We start from the raw sequence: 21,456 nt of genomic DNA, 5'->3' as shown, positions 1-21,456 counted from the left end.
GAAAACACTGCTTCTTGTCATCCATCTTCCTCCACCAGAAGCCTGAGATATGAGGCATGACCTGGTTGTTGAAAGTACTCAGTGCCATAATAACCAGGAGAGGTACTGTCTTACCTTTTCCTCCTCGTGACTGAGGGACTTAGACCAGAGTAGATGGATTATTAAACCTTCTGAGGGATTGTGCAGTTCCTCCTAAAATACATACTCTTACCTGGTCTCTAAGATTACTTCTGACTTTCTTAGTTTTTTGCAAATGGGCTGTGCCATAGTTTACATGCTCTCTCTGTCCTTCTGCAGGCCTGATATTTTTTCTGCTCTGTTTCAGGACTCATTGTCGGGGTGATCCTGAGGTATGGCACCCCTGCCACCAGTGGTCATGACAAGCCCCTCAGCTGCACCCAAGAAGACAGGGTCTTCAACACCTTATTAGTGAATGTCAGTGGGAAGTTCTTCGAGTACACCCTCAAAGGAGAAATCAGCCCTGGCAAGATCAACAGTGTAGAGCAGAATGATATGCTGAGGAAGGTGAGCTGGGGACACTCACCCAGTGTTGTCTTGACGTGGTTTTTGATTTTCCAGTTCCATCCTGACCTTGTGGAAAGAAATCCTTTCAAACTTCTGGAGCATCAGTAACATTTCTGGCTTTCAGTTTTGCTAGGATGCTTTGGGCTATGATGAGAAGACAGAACCAGATTTGAACTTGAATCTTTCAGCTTTATTAGGATCAGTAGCTGACATGGGCCACTTATTCTGCAGTGGGTTTGTACATCGCCACTCAGCCCACCTTTCAAGCCCCAAACTCTTCTTTTATCATATCTTATTATGATGCAGGCATGAGATGGTTCCTTTCTTAAAACAAGATAGCATCCACTTCTAGCTTCTTTATTCAGTGTACAGAAGTGTAATTCTTAGTCTCTCATGGTTCTTTTGTTATGTTCTACAAATATTTATTGAGTGTCACTTACATTGGTATTTGATGCCAAAGGCTTAATGAATTTTCAGAGGAAGAGTATCTTGGTATCTTAGAATTTGAGTCTAAACATTGTTTTTTACTTGATGTTGGGGATAGCTAAAATGCACCACAGGAAAAGTGATTATATATCTCCTCAGGTGATTTCCATGATAGGCAAGAGAGCTGTATTTGTCCACATACATTCTATCACCTTATAGACCTGGGCTTAGCAGCAGAAAGGTTCTATATAAAGTCTAGAGGATCCAGGTTGTGGGAAGCCCATTTTAATATAGAACAAGGCTAATGTGTATGAAGGCCTGCAGTCAAAGGCTGTATAGTGTGCAATAATTTCGAAAAATTAATTTATATTGTGTTCTGGATCTACCCTAGTCCTTAAAGAAAATTATTCTCAACTGCAGCATTAAGCGTGCCTGTATTTTCCGTGTCCCTAATGACAGTTCTAGTGAACTCTTTCCTCTCAACACTTCATAAGAATACATAGAATTTCTGTAAACATTTGAGAAATTAAATGCAACTGAGAAAGATTCTCAGTGTAAATGCCACGCTAATGGCAATTTTGAAATGGCAACATAAATTCAGACCTAATAGGATAGGGGCAAAAAGGGAAGAGATCCCAACCCATTTCCATCTTTTAGATCATAATAGAAGATGAAGCTGACTTTCAGTATTATCTTTAGAAAAATGTTATTCAAGTCCTCTCTGTTGAAACTTGCCACACAAAGCAAAGGTGGGAGAACAAACAAGGCTGAGATTATTGCTGTTAGTTGAGGGGAGAAGCAGCATGTTGAGGCAGCTTGATGCAGAGTATCAATGTGGGTATCAGGTAACCTTGTGCTGGTTCATACATTACTGGGTTTGATGACTTCCTGCAAGTTCTACTCTCTTTGGCCCAAGTGTCCTCATACTGGGTATTGTCCAGGGTCCCCTCTCATTCTGACATTTCATGCTTTTCAGACTACTATTATCCTAGCAAGAAGTTTGAATAAAACATAATTTGAGGGAACCATTCAATTTTTTAATTAGGCTGATTAACATTTCCAGTTTCTAAAGAGAAATACTAACTTTACTTTTAATAATTAGAATGAAGCTTTAAAAATAATTGAAAGATGAGCCAATTAATCTACCAGCCTGAACAAACACTTTAAAAAGGTTAGGAGGTTTATAAAATTCCTAATTTTTTTTCTGGATATGATAAGACTTTGCTGTCTAATAGTTTCAGAGGGATTTCCCTGAACCAACCTGTAGTTAATTTCAGTCCCTTATTGCTGCTGAATTTATATTGATGTTCAAGAAGCCAATAACATCACAAGAGACTTTGATCTAGGCCACATCAAGTATCACAAAAGGCTGGTCCCTCAAAAGGAAACTTAAATTCAGCAGAATTATGTCTATAAATGATTCTGTGGGAGGATCTAGAAAATTAATAGAGAATCATGACTGTATCTTTTATTGCAGTTGAACCTTTATAAAGGTTTGATAAAAATCAGGATTTATTTCTTGTTTAAAAACATTGATGAGAAGCTTTCTGTGAATTCTCAAAATTGTATTGAACTGTTTGTTGTGTGTTAATTCATATTAAACAGTACACCAGGAGCAGAAGTCAGAAGTGCTCTGTGGAGAAGAGCATGCCAGTCCATAGGGGAGCTGTGGCTTCTCTTCTGTGATGGATCCATGATATTTCAAATTTATGTTATTTGCTTTAAATATTCAAGCTTTAGTCAATGGCTTAGGATATTATAGCAGTAATTGATATTAAACTAAAAATTGGCTTTTTTTCCTATTAAACTTTTAGGTAACATTTGATCCAGAGGTTTTTTTCAATATTCTGCTGCCTCCAATTATTTTCCATGCTGGATACAGTTTAAAGAAGGTAAGAGATTTTTGCCAGTATTTCTTAAAGCATGGGAATCTCTCTGTTATTCTCCCTACATAATTTTCTAGTTTTTTGCTTCTCCCAGATTGCTCAGTACTGTGTTATGCACCCACTCAGATTATATAGTTGACTCATGATCAGTGATTCATTTCTGTTTTAAAATCGGGAATTCTCATATGTTGCTGGTGGGAATGTAAAATGGTACAGCCATCCTGGAAAACAGTGTCACAGTTTTTTATGAAACTAAAGCTGAAATTACCATATGATTCAGCAATTTTATTCCTGAGGATTTATTCCAGAGAAATGAAAACTTATGTTCACACAGCAACCTGTATATGATTATTCATAGCAACTTCATTTGTAATAGACAAAAACTGGAAACAACCAGAATGTCCTGCAATAGGTGAATGGTTAACAAGCATCCATACCGTGGAATATTACTCATCAATAAAATGGAGCAAATTATTGACAATCACAACAACCTGGATGGATCTCATAGGCATTGTGCTGAGTGAAAGGAATCCAATTTCAAAAGGTTAATACTGTATGTTGTCTTTGCAATTTCTGTGAATCTATAATTACTCCAAAATAAAAAGTTAAAAAAAAGTCTATCTTTGTTATTCAGGATTGTTGTGCTCAGCAGTAAGGCTGGATCTAAGTCTCTAGTTATTTAAAATACCAAATACCTTTACAATTAGTGTAAGTGAATCCCTTCTTCTCCCATTGTAGGTGTATTCTGTGAAAATTTAGCCTCCAAAAAGGCCTCCCTCAGATCAGCCAAGGAGCTTGTTTCAGCTGTTTTTGTGCATGGAGACTAAAGGAAGTCTTTTCAGTGAGCCTAGAGAATGGAGATCTTGGCTACCAATAAAACTCAGCAATATTCTTAGGAACTAGGGAATGCCTTCCAAATTGATAAAACCTCTACATAGAGCAATCAAGAAAAGAAATAGAGGAAAAAAAACAAATGACCTATATCAGGAACGAAAGAGGGAACATCACTAAAGACCCTTCAGACATAAAAGGACAATAAGGGAATACTATGAACAGCTTTGTGCCAATAAACTTGACAATCCAAATGAAATGGACAAATTCCTTGAAAGATACAAATTACCAAAACTTGAAAGAGATAGAAAACTTGAACAGACTTATGTTAATTAAAGAAATTGAGTTTATAATTAAAAACCTTTCTACAAGTCCAGATGGCTTCACTTGTGAATTCTATCAAGCATTAAGGAAGAAATTCCAGTCCTACACAAACTTTCAAAACATAAAGGAGGGAGCAGTTCCCAGCTCATTTTATGAGAGGATGCCTGCCCATGAGGCTGGATCTCCTGTCAAAGCAACTCTGCAGTTTTCAGAAGGTTTTAAAACTATTTCCAAACAACATAAATACAGTTATAGTTTATGGAGCATATATATTAGGAGCTTCACATATATTCTTTATTTCTGGTTGTATACACATTATTTCCAATCATCATATAAACTCTTTAATAATGTAAGGGTGGTTGGAGATTAGCTCATACCCCTTTTCCCCCAGGTTTCTAACTCATTGGTAAATAGACACAAGGAGCTAACTGGCAATTGAATGATTCATTTATGACCCAAAGTCCCTCGTGTCACATATTGGATGATTTTAGCTTAGCCCTTAGTAATGAAGCCCCTTACTACCTACTGCATGAACTGAAGACAGATGCCCTTTAGCTGCCAGGCTGGTCACAATCACAGGTAGGGAGGCTGAAATGGAGAGACTCTAGAAATTGCTGGGCCTCCTGAAGCCTGATTCATTTGCTTACACCATGAAGGCTATAGGAGCAAGAGCAATACCCCATCTGGTACAAGAGGGTTAAGACTGCAAGTCAGGGTCAAATTGGTCTCTCCCTTTAGAGATTCTGCACACCAACCCACCTATTTGTGCACTCACAGACATGTAGGGAGTGTTCTGCATTTTACCGATGATGAAAAACTCAGAATGATTAGTCAACATGTATGAGGTTATGTAGGTGGTAAAGGACTGAGTCAAGGTTATGCCCTGTCTGTCTAACCCCAGGGCTCAAGGTTGTTCCTTTGTGCTACACTCCCTCCATATTTAGGTTTTCTGTATCAAAAGACATATCCTTTTTCTGACTAATCTACAGGTTTGCCAAAGTCATCTGAATCTACATGTCAGCTATTGACATGTAACAGAGAGATGATTCTATAGGTATAAATAATGTTATTCTTTATCTAAATGAAGAATTTGGGAACTCCTTGTTGCACTTTGGGGAGGTATAAGTGAACCAACCCCTGAAGGCTGAAGGGGCTGTGAGACCAAAGAAAGAGGCTGATAAGTTCAGCTTGTACTTAGTGGTTTATTGAGGGGATCTTACCTACAGAAGCTTACCCTGGGTGGCTGCAAGATGATTAAGATCTTGGCACCACTTTTTGTTTAGGGAGGCTAATTTATAGAGGCAAGGAGAAAGGGTCAACACACGGGGGTCATCTGTGTGTTTAGTCAAAGCAGGGGCTGATGTACTACCAATGTTGTTAGTTCCAAGTGAGGTTTTTTTTTTTTCTATTTGCTTTTAGTTCTGCACTTTATTTTTAATTCTGTATAAATAGATACAAAATGACAAGGAGGTGTATGTTTACCAAACATTACATGTGATTGTATGACGTTACACAGTGTATCACGATATTTCAGCTTCTAATCGCTTCGTTTAGCTGTTGGTGCATAATTCTATAACCCGTAAGATACAATTCATCTGAAAGCTGTATCAGCCATGCCTTAGTGAAACCCCTGAGTGCTTACACTTGCAAAAGTTTGCCTGAGGAGCATTCAGCCTCACTGGCTGAAGTCTAGAGAGTTTTTTGGAGACATCTAAAATAGTAAAAGAATAAGAGATGGAGAGGATTTTCTTTTTTGCATTCATAAAAGGCATGCAGGGATACAAATCTCAGAATACCACAACTATAGTTATTTCAAGTTTCAACATTGGACTCAGTATGTATATTTATAAGAATTATTCAGCAGTACAACTGATTCTTTCTAAAGTTCACTTTTTTAGCCATGGAAGGCCAATTGCCAAGGCCTAACAACATTCAGTACTACACCAGGACTTTTTTTTGACATTTTCCTACAATATAAGGTCAATTAAAGTGAAAAATTGAATGGTCCTCTTTGCTAACAACCTTACATTTCTTAATTCATATAAATACAGACAAGATGGGATCTTTTATTTGATGGCTACCAATTCATGGGACTCAACAGTCTTACAGATTCAATATCTGTATTCCTGTCAAACTCTTATGATGAGAACTTAATACATATTCTTTTAGGGCTCCTATCCCAGTGGATGTTTTTGAATTTGGTGACTTAAATGCTAGCACTCAAGGGAATTTTTGGTTTTTATGTACTTGTCAATCAGTGATGCTTTCTGTAGAAATGAAGATTTTCATGTGGATGATGAGTTATCATCTCCATGTAATACCCAAGAGAAGATAGCAGTTGTCCCTGAGAGGGAGGGGCCTGGCATCTTGAGCCATGCCTTGGTGATGGGAAATTTTAGTTTTCCCACCCCTCACTCTTCAATCTTGATTATTTTTCTAATCCTAAGAAGTGGCTTTTCCATTTTATAAAGTAAAACCATTGCCCCGACCCCAATTTTGAATAGACTGTCAGCACTCTCATCCCTATATAGGACTATCCATCCAAGTATGCAGCACAAATGAGACTGTGCTGCAGTGAGGTTTCAAACAGCAATCTCCTGATTTTTGTCATACATGAGTTTTGTCCTGTTGCCCTGTTGATCTTTGTCAGCTGAAACGTGCTGTTCTTTATCCCATTTGAGATTCCAGCCAAAGCTAATACTTTTGGCAAAACTCATCAACTATGCTGAGGGGTGTGGTGAGCGAATCTAAAGATCCAAAATCATCATCTATAATTCATTTTTTTTTGAGAGGGCATCTCTCATATTTATTGATCAAATGGATGTTAACAACAATAAAATTCTGTATAGGGGACTCAATGCACAATCATTAATCAAACCCAAGCCTAACTCTCAACAGTCTCCAATCTTCTGAAGCATAACGAACAAGTTCTTACATGGTGAACAAGTTCTTACATGGTGAATAAGTTCTTACATGGTGAACAGTGCAACGGCAGTCATATCACAGAAACTTTCGGTTTTGATCACGCATCATGAGCTATAAACAATCAAGTCAGATATGATTATTTATTTGATTTTTATACTTGATTTATATGTGAATCCCACATTTCTCCCTTATTTTTTTTAAATAAAATGCTGAAGTGGTAGGTAGATGCAAGATAAAGATAGAAAGCATAATTTAGTGCTGTAAGAGGGCAAGTGTAGACGATCAGGTCTGTGTCTATAGACTAAGTATTAATTCAAGTTGGACAAGGGCAACAAAACATCCACGGATGCAGATTTCTCTCAAAACGGGGGGTGAGGTTCTAAGCCTCACCTCCGTTGATCCCCAATTTCTCACCTGATGGCCCCCCTGCAACTGTGCCTGTCTTAGGTTGTTCCTCCCTTGAGGAATCTTACCTGTCTCTGGATAACCAGCTGTCTTCCGGGGCCATACAGGAAGATGTAAAGTTGGTAAGTGAGAGAGAACAATATTCTTTGAAAAGGTTAGCTTTTTACTTCTTTGCAGATTTATGCCCTGTGGCTTCTATGCCCAGCATTTGTCTTGAGGTATCTTTACCACTTGGAAGAATTATGATACTCGGTAATTTTCGATATGAGGCACGAATTCTACTAAAGGGCTGTAATTAAGAAGGAAGAAGAAAAGCTATAGAAGTAGCAGACAGAAGAAAACATGGGAATATTGATTATTTCTTTGACATAACTTCTTGTAGAGTAACGTAAGCATGTATAGGTTTTAACAAACTACTAACTAAATTGCGTACACACATTAACAGAATAGGAATACAGATACATAACAAAAGCAGGCCTACAATTACCGGCCATATCCAGTGAAACCAAGAAAACCAGTTAGGTACCCTAGGCATTTGTGAAAACTTATCAATAATATTATGGATATTGTCTAACTGAATTTGAATAGTTTGAGAAAAATTAGACAAATTAAAACAACACATTACTGGGAACTGTTCACATCCCATATGTTCTTTTAACAATAGATGGTCTATAGTAGCACGATTTTGAAGCACTGCAACTCACACTTCTCCGAATTCTTGGTTGAGTTCCGACAATATAGAACCAGTCAAATTTGTTGTTTTATTGTATGCACAGGCCAGCTTAGATATCTCCTACTGCATTCCAACAGCAAGTCCAGGAACTGGCGGGATGAATGCAGCTACAACTGCAACAGCGCCAGGATCTTTATTGAAGTTTTTTGATGATCATCTTCTGGAATGACTCTTCCAGAGGATGTTGATGTTGGAAGTTCTTCTTCATATTGTATCTTACTTCGTTTTCTGGGTAGCCAAATTAGGCTTTGATCCTCTGTATAAACACAAAAAAACCCTTTGCCCACACTTTGATATGCCCTTTATACCATTGTGAAGAGCCTATTGGAGACCACCACACAGGAACTGCTTTTTTTATAAGAGAAAGAAATATTATTAGAAAAATGTACTTCCATAGCTGATCATCCGACACCCTTTAAAAGATCAAATGAAGTATATGTAAAGCATGCATTAATCATTGATTTGCAGTTAATTTTATCCTATCAGGGAGTAATCCCCCCTTTTTTTCATCATTAATCTACAATTACATGAAGAACATTAGGTTTACTAGGCTCTCCCCTACACCAAGTCCCCCCCGCAAACCCCATTTCAGTCACTGTCCATCAGCATAGCAAGATGTTGTAGAATCACTACTTGTCTTCTCTGTGTTGCACAGCCCTCCCTTTCCCCCACCCCCCACATTATACATGCTAATCATAATACCCCCTTTCTTCTTCCCTGCCTATATCCCTCCCTACCCACCCATTCTCCCCAGTCTCTTTCCCTTTGGTAACTGTTAGTCCATTCTTGGGTTCTGTGATTCTGCTGCTGTTTTGTTCCTAAAATTTTCCTTTGTTCTTATACTCCACATATGAGTGAAATCACTTGGTACTTGTCTTTCTCCGCCTGGCTTATTTCACTGAGCACAATACCCTCTAGCTCCATCCATGTTGTTGCAAATGGTAGGATCTGTTTTTGTCTTATAGCTGAGTAATATTCCATTGTGTATATGTACCACATCTTCTTTATCCATTCATCTACTGATGGACATTTAGGTTGCTTCCATATCTTGGCTATTGTAAATAGTGCAGTGATAAACATAGGGGTGCATCTGTCTTTTTCAAACTGGAGTGCTGCATTCATGGGGTAAATTCCTAGAAGTGGAATTCCTGGGTCAAATGGTAAGTCTATTTTGAGCATTTTGAGGAACCTCCATACTGCTTTCCACAATGGTTGAACTAATTTACATTCCCACCAGCAGTGTAGGAGGGTTCCCCTTTCTCCACAACGTCACCAACATTTGTTGTTGCTTGTCTTTTGGATGGTAGCCATCCTTACTGGTGTGAGGTGATATCTCATTATGGTTTTAATTTGCATTTCTCTGGTAACTAGCGATGTGGAGCATCTTTTCATGTGTCTGTTGGCCATGTGAATTTCTTTTTTGGAGAACTGTCTGTTCAGTTCCTCTGCCCATTTTTTAATTGGATTATTTGCTTTTTGTTTGTTGAGGTGGGTGAGATCTTTATATATTTTGGATGTCAAGCCTTTATCGGATCTGTCATTTACGAATATAATCTCCCATACTGTAGGGGACGTTTTTGTTCTATTGATGGTGTCCTTTACTGTACAGATGCTTTTCAGCTTAATATAGTCCCACTTGTGCATTTTTGCTTTTGTTTTCCTTGCCCGGGGAGGTATGTTCATGAAGAACTCGCTAATGTTTATGTCCAAGAGATTTTTGCCTATGTTTTTTTCTAAGACTTTTATGGTTTCATGACTTACATTCAGGTCTTTGATCCATTTTGAATTTAATTTTGTGTATGGGGTTAGACAGTGATCCAGTTTCATTCTCTTACATTTTATGTAGAATATCATGACAGCTGTCCAGTTTTGCCAGCACCATCTGTTGAAGAGACAGTCATTTCCCCATTGAATGTCCATGGCTCCTTCATTGAATATTAATTGACCATATATGTTTGGGTTAATATCTGGAGTCTCTCAACTGTTCCACTGGTCTGTGGCTCTGTTCTTGTGCCAGTACAAAATTGTCTCGATTACTATGGCCTTGTAGTAGAGCTTGAAGTTTGGGAGGGAGATCCCCCCGACTTTATTCTTCTTTCTCAGGATTGCTTTGGCTATTCGTGGTCTTTGGTGTGTCCACATGAATTTTTGAACTATTTGTTCCAGTTCGTTGAAGAATGTTGTTGGTAATTTGATAAGGATTGCTTCAAATCTGTATATTGCTTTGGGCAGGATGGACATTTTGACTATATTAATTCTTCCTAGCCAAGCGCATGAGATGAGTTTCCGTTTGTTACTGTCTTCTTTAATTTCTCTTTAGAGTGTCTTTGAGTTTTCAGGGTATAGGTCTTTCACTTCCTTGGTTAGGTTTATTAGTAGGTATTTTACTCTTTTGATGCAATTGTGAATGGAATTGTTTTCCAGATTTCTCTTTCTATTGGTTCATTGATAGTGTAGAGGAAAGTAACAGATTTCTGTGTGTTAATTTTGTATCCTGCAACTTTGCTGTATTCCGATATCAGTTCTAGTAGTTTTAGAGTGTACTCTTTAGGGTTTTTTATGTAGAATATCATGTCATCTGCAATAGTGACAGTTTAACTTCTTCTTTACCGGTCTGGATTCCTTGTATTTCTTTGTTTTGTCTAATTGCCGTGGCTGGACCTGCAGTACTATGTTAAATAACAGTGGGGATAGTGGGCATCCCTGTCTTGTTCCCGATCTCAGAGGAAAAGCTTTCAGCTTCTCGCTGTTCTGTATGATGTTGGCTGTGGGTTTATTATATATGGCCTTTATTATGTTGAGGTACTTGCCCTCTATACCCATTGTGCTGAGAGTTTTTATCATGAATGGATGTTGAATTTTGTCGAATGCTTTTTCAGCATCTATGGAGATGATCATGTGGTTTTTGTCTTTCTTTTTGTTGATGTGGTGGATGATGTTGATGGATTTTTGAATGTTGTAACATCCTTGCATCCCTGAGTTGGATCCCAGTTGGTTGTGGTGTATGACCCATTTCATATATTTTTGAATTCGGTTTGCTAATATTTTATTGAGTATTTTTGCATCTACATTCATCAGGCATATTGGTCTGTAATTTTCTTTTTTGGTGGGGTCTTTGTGTGGTTTTGGTGTTAGGGTGATGTTGGCTTCATAGAATGAGTTTGGGAGTATTCCCTCCTCTTCTGTTTTTTGGAAAAGTTTAAGGAGAATGGGTATTATATCTTCTCTGTATGTCTGATAAAATTCCAAGGTATATCCATCTGGCCTGGGGTTTTTTTTCTTAGGTAGTTTTTTGATTATCACGTCAATTTCTTTGCTGGTAATTGGTTTGTTTAAAACTTGTGTTTCTTCCTTGGTAAGTCTTGGTAGGTTGTATTTTTCTAGGAAGTTGTCCATTTCTCCTAGGTTTTCCAGCTTCTTAGCATATAGGTTTTCATAGTAGTCTCTAATAATTCTTTGTATTTCTGTTGGGTTCGTTGTGATGTTTCCTTTCTCGTTTCTGATTCTGTTGATGTGTGTTGATTCTCTTTTTCTCTTAATAAGTCTGGCTAGAGGCTTATCTATTTTGTTTATTTTCTCATAGAAGCAGCTCTTGGTTTCATTGATTTTTTTCTATTGTTTTATTCTTCTCAATTTTGTTATTTCTTCTCTGATCTTTATTATGTCCCTCCTTCTGCTGACTGTAGGCCTCATTTGTTCTTCTTTTTCCAATTTTGATAATTGTGATGTTAGACTATTCATTTGGGTTTGTTCTTCCTTCTTTAAATATGCCCGGATGGCTATATACTTGCCTCTTACGACTGCTTTTGCTGCGTCCCACAGAAGTTGGGGTTGGTGTTGTTGTTGTCATTTATTTGCATATATTGCTTGATTTCCATTTTAATTTGGTCATTGATTCATTGACTATTTAGAAGCTTGTTGTTAAGCTTCCATGTGTTTTTGAGCCTTTTTGCTTTCTTTGAACAATTTATTTCTAGTTTTATACCTTTGTGTTCTGAGAAGTTGGTTGGTAGCGTTTCAGTCTTTTGGAATTTTCTGAGGCTCTTTTTGTGGCCTAATATGTGGTCTATTCTGGAGAATGTTCCATGTGCACTTGAGAAGAATGTGTATCCTGTTGATTTTGGGTATAGAGTTCTATAGATGTCTATTAGGTCCATCTGTTCTAGTGTGTTGTTCAGTGCCTCTGTGTCCTTACTTATTTTCTGTCTGGTGGATCTGTCCTTTAGAGTGAATGGTGTGTTGAAGTCTCCCAGAATGAATGCATTGCATTGTATTTCCTCCTTTAGTTCTGTTAGTATTTTTTTCACATATGTTGGTGCTCCTGTGTTGGGTGCATATATATTTATAATGGTTATATCCTCTTGGACTGAGCCCTTTAAGATTATGTAATGTCCTTCTTTGTCTCTTGTTACTTTCTTTGTTTTGAATTCTAGTTTGTCTGATACTAGTACTGCAACACCTGCTTTTTTCTCCCTATTGTTTGCATGAAATATCTTTTTCCATCCCTTGACTTTTCGTCTTTGCATGTCTTTGGGTTTGAGGTGAGTCTCTTGTAAGGAGCATATAGATGGGTCTTGTTTTTTTATCCATTCAGTGACTCTATATCTTTTGATTGGTGCATCCAGTCCATTTACATTTAGTGTGATTATCGATAGGTATGTACTTATTGCCAATCAGACTTTAGATTCGTGGTTACCAAAGGTTCCAGGTTACTTTCCTTACTATCTAAGAGTCTAACTTAACTCACTTAGTATGCTGTTACAAACACAATCTAAAGGTTCTTTTCTATTTCTCCTTGTTTTGCTTCCTCCTTCATTCTTTATATATTAGGTATCAAATTCTGTACTTTTTGTCTATCCCTTGATTGACTTTGGGGATAGTCAATTTAATTTTGCATTTGCCTTGCAATCAGCTGCTCCACCCTCCCTACCGTGTACCTCTGGTGACAGCTGTCCAACCCTAGGAACACTTCCATCTATAGCAGTCCCTCCAAAATAGACTGCAGAGATGGTTTGTGGGAGATAAACTCTCTCAGCTTTTGCTTATCTGGAAATTGTTTAATCCCTCCTTCAAATTTAAATGATAATCTTGCCAAATAAAGTAATCTTGGTTCCAGGTCCTTCTGCTTCATGGTATTAAATACATCATGCCACTCCCTTCTGGCCTGTAAGGTTTCTGCTGAGAAGTCTGATGTTAGCCTGATGGGCTTTCCTTTGTATGTGACCTTATTTCTGCCTCTGGCTGCTTTTAACAGTCTGTCCGTATCCTTGATCTTTCCCATTTTAATTATTATGTGTCTTGGTGTTGTCCTCCTTGGGTCCCTGTTTTTGGGAGTTCTGTGTGCTTCTGTGGTCTGAGCGACTATTTCCTCCCCCAGATTGGGGAGGTTTCAGCAACTACCTCCTCAAAGACACTTTCCATCCCTTTCTCTCTCTCTTCTTCTTCTTGTATCCCTATAATGCGAATATTGTTCCGCTTGGATTGGTCTCACAGTTCTCTAAATATTCTTTCATTTTTAGAGATTGTTTTTTGTCTCTGTGCTTCAGCTTCTTTGTGTTCCTCTTCTCTAGTTTCTATTTTATTTATCTCCTCCACCGTATCCAACCTGCTTTTAATACCCTCCATCGTGCTCTTCAACGATTGGATCTCCGAACCTGATTTCATTCCTGAGTTCTTGGATGTCTTTCCATACCTCCATTAGAGTATTGATGATTTTTATTTTGCACTCCCTTTCAGGAAGAGTCACGAAGTCCATATCATTTAAATCTTTCTTGGGGGTTGTATTAATAATTTTACTCTGGACAAGGTTCCTTTGGCATTTCATGTTTGTGTATGGCGCCCGCTAGTGTCCAGAAGCTCTATTCTGGCACTGCTCAGCCCCTGAAGCAATGTCCAGGGTCGCAGGGGAGCAGTACTGGTACCTGGGGGGAGGAAAGAGCTGTTCCCCGCCTCCTGGCTTCTGTGCCTGTCTCCACTGCCTCAGCCAGTGGGCCGGTAACACAGGTATGTTTTTGTTCCACAGCAGCTGGATATGAATCCCTGGTTTCCAGAAGTAGCCAGAATCCCAGTCTCCCCAGGAACTCTGCCTGTATTAACTTTCCAACCTGGTAGTCATGCAAGTCTCATGAAAACACCATGAAATGTAGGTTTGTGCCCCCAGAGCAGATCTCCAGACCTAGGTATTCAGCAGTCCTAAGCCTTCCATTCCCTTCCTGCTCCGTTTCTCTTCCTCCTGCCAGTGACCTGGGGTGGAGGAGGTGCTTGTGTCATGCAGAGCTTGTGTCACAGCTCTGGTATGTTACCCCATTCTGTGAGTTCTGCTCTTTTCTCCATGTGTATGCAGTCTGACACCGTCCTCTTTCCTGTTGCTCTCTCAGGATTAGTTGTGCCAATTAAATTTTCTAATTGTATCCAGTTTGAGGAGGAAGCCTCTGTCTCTCCTCTCATGCCACCATCTTTAATCTTGATGGCTTATTTTTAAGTCGGTCCAAGAGAATTTTGCCTATGTTTTTTTCTAAGAGTTTTATTGTTTCATGACTTACATTCAGGTCTTTGATCCATTTCAAGCTTACTTTTGTGTATGGGGCTAGACAGTGATCCAGTTTCATTCTCTTACATGTAGCTGTCCAGTTTGGCCAGCACCATCTGTTGAAGAGACTGTCATTTCCCATTGTATGTCTATGGCTCCTTTATCGAATATTAATTGACCATATATGTTTGGGTTTATGTCTGGAGTCTAATCTGTTCCACTGGTCTGTGGCTCTGTTCTTGTGCCAGTACAAAATTGTCTCGATTACTATGGCCTTGTAGTAGAGCTTGAAGTTGGGGAGTGAGTTCCCTCCCACTTTATTCTTCTTTCTCAGGATTGCTTTGACTATTCGGGGTCTTTGGTGTTTCCATATAAATTTTTGAACTATTTGTTCCAGTTCCTTGAAGAATGTTGCTGGTAATTTGATAGGGATTGCATTGAATCTGTAGATTGCTTTGGGCAGGATGGCCATTTGACTATATTAATTCTTCCTAGCCAAGAGCATGGGATGAGTTTTCATTGTTAGTGTCCTCTTTAATTTCTCTTAAGAGTGTCTTATAGTTTTCAGGGTATAGGTCTTTCACTTCTTGGTTAGGTTTATTCCTAGGTATTTTACTCTTTTTGATGCAATTGTGAATGGAATTGTTTTCCAGATTTCTCTTTCTATTGGTTCATTGATAGTGTAGAGGAAAGTAACAGATTTCTGTGTGTTAATTTTGTATCCTGGAAGTTTGCTGTATTCCGATGTCAGTTCTAGTAGTTTGGAGTGGAGTCTTTAGGGTTTTTTATGTACAACATCATGTCATCTGCAAATAGTGTCAGTTTAACTTCTTCTTTACTAATCTGGATTCCCTGTATTTCTTTGTTTTGTCTAAGTGCCGTGGCTAGGACCTCCAGTACTATGTTAAATAACAGTGGGGAGAGTGGGTATCCCTGTGTTGTTCCCGATCTCAGAGGAAAAGCTTTCATCTTCTCGCTGTTCTGTATGATGTTGGCTGTGGGTTTATCATATATGGCCTTTATTATGTTGAGGTACTTGCCCTCTATACCCATTGTGCTGAGAGTTTTTATCATGAATGGATGTTGAAGTTTGTCGAATGCTTTTTCAGCATCTATGGAGATGATCATGTGGTTTTTGTCTTTCTTTTTGTTGATGTGGTGGATGATGTTGATGGATTTTCGAATGTTGTACCATCCTTGCATCACTGGGATGAATCCCAGTTGATCGTGATGTATGACCCTTTTGATATATTTTTGAATTCGGTTTGCTGATATTTCATTGAGTATTTTTGCATCTGCATTCATCAGGCATATTGGTCTGTAATTTTCTTTTTTGGTGGGGTCTTTGCCTGGTTTTGATATTAGGGTGATGTTGGCTTCATAGAACGAGTTTGGGAGTATTCCCTCCTCTTCTATTTTTTGGAAAAGTTTAAGGAGCATGGGTATTATATCTTCTCTGTATGTCTGATAAAAATCCAAGGTAAATTCATCTGGCCTGGTTTTTTTTTCCTTAGGTAGTTTTTTGATTACCACTTCAATTTCTTTGCTGGTAATTGGTTTGTTTAGATCTTGTGTTTCTTCCTTGGTCAGTCTTGGAAGGTTGTATTTTTCTAGGATGTTGTCCATTTCTTCTAGGTTTTCCAGCTTCCTAGCATATAGGTTTTCATAATATTCTCTAATAATTCTTTGTATTTCTGTTGGGTCCGTTGTGATGTTTCCTTTCTCGTTTCTGATTCTGTTGATGTGTGTTGATTCTCTTTTTCTCTTTATAAGTGTGGCTAGAGGCTTATCTATTTTGTTTATTTTTTCAAAGAACCAGCTCTTGGTTTCATTGATTTTTTCTATTATTTTTCTCAATTTTGTTAATTTATTCTCTGATCTTTACTATGTCCCTCCTTCTGGTGACTTTAGGCCTCATTTGTTCTTCTTTTTCCAGTTTCAATAATTGTGATGTTAGAGTATTCATTTGGGATTGTTCTTCCTTTTTTATATATGCCTGCATTGCTATATACTTTCCTCCTAAGACTGCTTTCACTGTGTCCCACAGAAGTTGGGGCTTTGTGTTGTTGTTGTCATTTGTTTCCATATATTCATTCATCTCTATTTTAATTTGTTCTTTGATCCATGGATTATTTAGGAGCATGTTGTTAAGCCTCCATGTGTTTGTGAGCCTTTTTTGTTTTCTTTGTACAATTTATTTCTAGTTTTATACCTTTGTGGTCTGAAAAGTTGGTTGGTAGAATTTCAATCTTTTAGAATTTACTGAGGCTATTTTTGTTGCCTAGTATGTGGCCTATTCTGGAGAATGTTCCATGTGCACTTGCACATAATGTGTATCCTGTTGCTTTTGGATGTAGAGTTCTATAGATGTCTGTTAGGTCCATGTGTTCTAGTGTGTTGTTCAGTGCCTCCGTGTCCTTACTTATTTTCTGTCAGGTGGATCTATCCTTTGGGGTGAGTGGCATGTTGAAGTCTACTAAAATGATTGCATTGCATTGTATTTCCTCCTTTAGTTTTATTAGTATTTGTTTCACATATGCTTGTCCTCCTGTATTGGGTGCATATATATTTATAATGGGTATATCTTCTTGTTGGACTGAACCCTTTATGATTATGTAATGTCCTTATTTATCTCTTGTTACTTTCTTTGTTTTGAAGTCTATTTTGTGTCATACTAGTACTGCAACACGTGCTTTCTTCTCCCTGTTGTTTGTATGAAATATGTTTTTCCATCCCTTGACTTTTAGTCTTTGCATGTCTTTGGGTTTGAGGTGAGTCTCTTGTAAGCAGCATATAGATGGGTCTTGGTTTTTTATCCATTCTATTCCTCTGTGTCTTTTGATTGGTGCATTTATTCTATTTACATTTAGGGTGACTATTGAAGGATCTGTGCTTATTGCCATTGCAGGCTTTAGATTCATGGTTACCAAAGGTTTAAGGTTAGCTTCTTTACTATTTTGCTGTCTAACTTAACTCGCTTATTGAGCTATTATAAACACTGTCTGATGTTTCTTTATTTATCTCCTTTCTTATTCCTCCTCCTGCAGTCTTTATATGTTGGTTGTTTTATTCTGTGCTCTTTTGTGTTTCCTTTGACTACTTTTGTGAGTAGTTGATTTTATGTTTTGCCTTTAGTTAGTATTTGGGTTGTCTGCTTTCTTTGCTGTGATTTTATTTTCTCTGTTGACAGTTATTTAGTTTTAGGGGTGCTCCTGTTTAGAACAGTCCCTCTTAAATACCCTGTAGAGGTGGTTTTTGGGAGGCAAATTCCCTCAACTTTTGCTTGTTTGGGACTTGTTTAATCCCTCCTTCATATTTAAATGATAATCGTGATGGATACAGTATTCTTGATTCAAGGCCCTTCTGTTTCATTGCATTAAATATATCATGCAATTCTCTTCTGGCCTGTAGGGTTTCTGTTGAGAAGTGTGATGATAGCCTGATGGGTTTTCCTTTGTAGGTGTCCTTTTTCCTCTCTCTAGCTGCCTTTAAAACTCTGTCCTTGTCCTTGATCTTTGCCATTTTAATTATTACGTGTCTTGCTGTTGTCCTCCTTGGGTCCCTTCTTTTGGGAGTTCTGTGTACTTCTGTGGTCTGATTGATTATTTCCTCCCCCAGTTTGGGGAAGTTTTCAGCAATTATTCCTTCAAAGACACTTTATATCCCTTTTTCTCTCTCTTCTTCTTCTGGTATCCCTACAATGTGAATATTGTTCCTTTTGGATTGATCAGAGTTCTCTTAATATTGTTTCATTCCTGGAGATCCTTTTATCTCTCTCTGCGTCAGCTTCTATGTGTTCCTGTTCTCTGGTTTCTATTCCATCAATGGCCTCTTGCGTCTTATCCATTCTGCTTATAAATCCTTCCAGAGATTGTTTCACTTCTGTAATCTCTCTCTGGACGTCATCCCTTAGCTCTTGTATATTTCTCTGCAGCTCCGTCAGCATGCTTATGATTTTTATTTTGAATTCTTTTTCAGGAAGACTGGTTAGGTCTATCTCCTTCTCAGGGGTTGACTCTGTGATCTTGGTCTGCCTCAAATTCTGCCTTTTCATGATGATAGAGATAGTTTGTGGAGCTGGCCCGAGTGACGGCTCGGAGAATGTACCTTCTTTTTGGTTTGTGGCCTTCCTCTCCTGGGAGAACAGTGATCTCTAGTGGCTTTTGCTATGCAGCTGTGCACAGACGGGGCTTCTTATTCTTGCCTGGTCTCTGTGGATTTTTAGCTCTGCAGTTGCTGTGGGCGTGGCCTGCCTCAGGCTTCTGCTCCGATATGGCAGAGCCACGTTGGAGGGGAAACGGCCAGGAGGCTGTTTATCTCCGTGAGGGGCCTCCGAGGTGTGCTGCTGCCCAAGGGGTTAGGGTTTCCTGAGTTCTCTGGGATTCCCAGGTGCTAGGCTACGTGTCCCTGGATGCTTCCGTCCAATGGTAGGGTCCCTGTCCCTTTAAGACGTTCAAAAAGCACTCGCTTTTCTTTGTCCCCAGGGCGCTGGCTGTGGTGACCCGCTCATAGGTCTTACTGTCCTGTTTCCCTAGTTTTCTGCACCCATGTACTGTGTCTGTGCTCTGGTGCGGATGGCTAGGGCTGGGTGTTTAGCAGTCCTGGGCTCCCTCTCCCTCCCCGCTCCAACTCCTCTCCTCCCGCCGGGAGCTGGAGTGAGGGGCGCTCGGGTCCCACCTGGCCGCCGCTTGTATCTTACCCCCTTCATGAGGTGCTGGGTTCTCGCACGTATGGATGTAGTCTGGCTGTTGTCCTGTGTCTTCTGGTCTCTTTTAGGAAGAGTTGTCTTTGTTGTATTTTCAAAAATATATGTGGTTTTGGGAGGAGATTTCCGCTGCTCTACTCACGCCACCATCTTGGCTTCGTCCCCCCATGTGAGATTTTATCTTTGGAATGTTCCCTGTTTGCAGTGCATACAGGATGTGGGGAGAGGATAAGGTGAGTCAGGGGTCATTATGGAAGATTTGTCAAGATGGCTTTACCCTTGCTCATAGACATTCCTCTTTAGATCAAATGGGTGATGAATGATTTTCTATTCTAAATAACTAATCTTCATGTAATCAAGGTTGCAGTTGCTTTAAAATGAAACCAAATCATTGATTGTGAAAGCTACTCTAATGGCTGAAAAATGCTTGTTTTTGCAGAACCTTCTCTTTGTCAGCCTCATTTTCTTAGAAGAAAAATAACAGGCTTTGCCAGTTACCAATTTAAGTTGTTTTTGAAGTGCTAGTCTCAAATTATCATCTATTAACTTAGTCCCTTTCTTTTTAAAATAGTACTTATAAAGGCACTTGCAGTTTGTTTTTATATGGTTGTTGTCTCTGATTAAACCTGTTGCCAATTAAATGTGTCATAAATATTTCACTGTTTAACTGCAGGTAAATAAACAGATATATTCAGATCCTTGGACCTGTGCACATATACTGTGTCATGCAGACGTGGGCCTATTTATTTCTAACTTTAAAAAATATTATTGGGATTAGCTTTGATTTTGTCCTGCCCCTTACAGTTTGCTTACCAGGCCTTGGCAGGGAAGGAATTCACCTGTAGAAGCCTTCATGTTTTGTGAAACTCCCCCACCAAACACGTGCATGCATGCACACGCCCACTTCTGCCCTCACAAACATGTTAACATTTGTCAGTGGGGAATGGGAGAAGGAGTAGGAGTTTAAAGCTTAGAATGGTACAGCCAGGAATTGGAATGTAGGTGGGTTTTTCATTGAAAGCAAACCTTCTAATCCTGATCTGTCTCAGACTTATATTCTTGAAGGCTTTACCAGGACATGACGTCTCCTTTTGTCTTTTTCTGTCATTCTATAATGGAGAGAGAAAAGTAGGGGAGACTCTGAACCAGTCATGGTCATGTGAACCACACATGACTTTGAACCATTATGACTAAATAAGAAGAGAATGCATGATAGAGGATTCTACCAGAATCCAGTACTAGCACTAGGAAGTCCCATACTTTCCTCTTTAAAAGGATGTGGTGGGCATCAAGAAGGGTAGCTTGTGCAGTAAGAGTGCAATGCCCTTGGGTCAGGAGACCTGCTTTCCAGGTCTGGTGCTGTAGTTTGGTTGATGTGTCACTTTAAGCAGCCCATTGTGTATCTTTTGATGTCTTTCATAAAATGGTCCACATAACACCTTCACGATGGAGTTGTTGTGAGAATTGGATGGGTCAATATATGTGAAAATACTTTGTTAACTATGAAATAAATAGTTAAATATAATGTGTAATAATACACACCTAAGTGGCATGTAATACCTTTTCAAGGTGTAGTAAAATTCCAGTTCATATCAGCAGACATGAATGGGGATGAATGATATAATTTTAGAATATATTATGAGTGTATTTTAGGTGGCAGATGTGCATTCCTAATTTTTTGTTTTGGCTAGTATCTTGAATGTGAATTTACTTAATATAGCCAAACTACAGAGATGGTTACCCAAAAGAAAGCTGAGTGGCAAGGGAAAGCGCATCTGGGATTAGAATTTGTTCCTGGATGTTTCACATGTGTTTCACTGGTCTTACATCTCCATCTTGATGTACTCCTAGCCCTCCCTAGTTTAAGCCCTTGATGGGGCATTTTTAAGGCAGGTAGGCTCACAGTTACTGATTTAAAAAAAAATCTAACTAATTTTTTCCAAAACATTGGTGTATAAATACATTAGTTTAAAAAAAAAGACTGGGGACAATGACTGATTTAAGAAGCAAACATTATGTGTCCCTAATATGTACAAGCAGCACCCTCATTTGGTGGCTCTTTGGACTGCAGGCCAGAGGACGCCTGTAGCCCTTTGGTCATACTTCATGTTGGCTGCTTGATCCAGGCTGACTTCTGTCTGTGTTCTTTTCCTGATGTTGCTCAGCG

General features: G+C 38.8%; 1 protein-coding gene across 3 annotated transcripts in view; it reads left to right on the top strand.

The window, feature by feature from the left end:
- The window catches only part of SLC9A7 (solute carrier family 9 member A7), a 182,757-nt gene that overhangs the window by 80,964 nt on the left and 80,337 nt on the right, over positions 1 to 21,456 (top strand). For all 3 annotated transcript variants that reach the window (XM_036907464.2, XM_036907463.2, XM_036907465.2), the window contains exons 2-3: positions 326 to 525; positions 2,766 to 2,843. In XM_036907464.2, coding sequence (XP_036763359.2) covers positions 326 to 525; positions 2,766 to 2,843 — 278 coding nt within the window. The remainder of the gene's footprint in view (positions 1 to 325; positions 526 to 2,765; positions 2,844 to 21,456) is intronic.

The sequence above is a fragment of the Manis pentadactyla genome, chromosome X (genome assembly GCF_030020395.1).
Source record: "Manis pentadactyla isolate mManPen7 chromosome X, mManPen7.hap1, whole genome shotgun sequence".
Taxonomy (NCBI): Eukaryota; Metazoa; Chordata; class Mammalia; order Pholidota; family Manidae; genus Manis; species Manis pentadactyla.
Note: the sequence above shows the minus strand (reverse complement) of the source record. Positions and strands in the feature narration are given on the sequence as shown.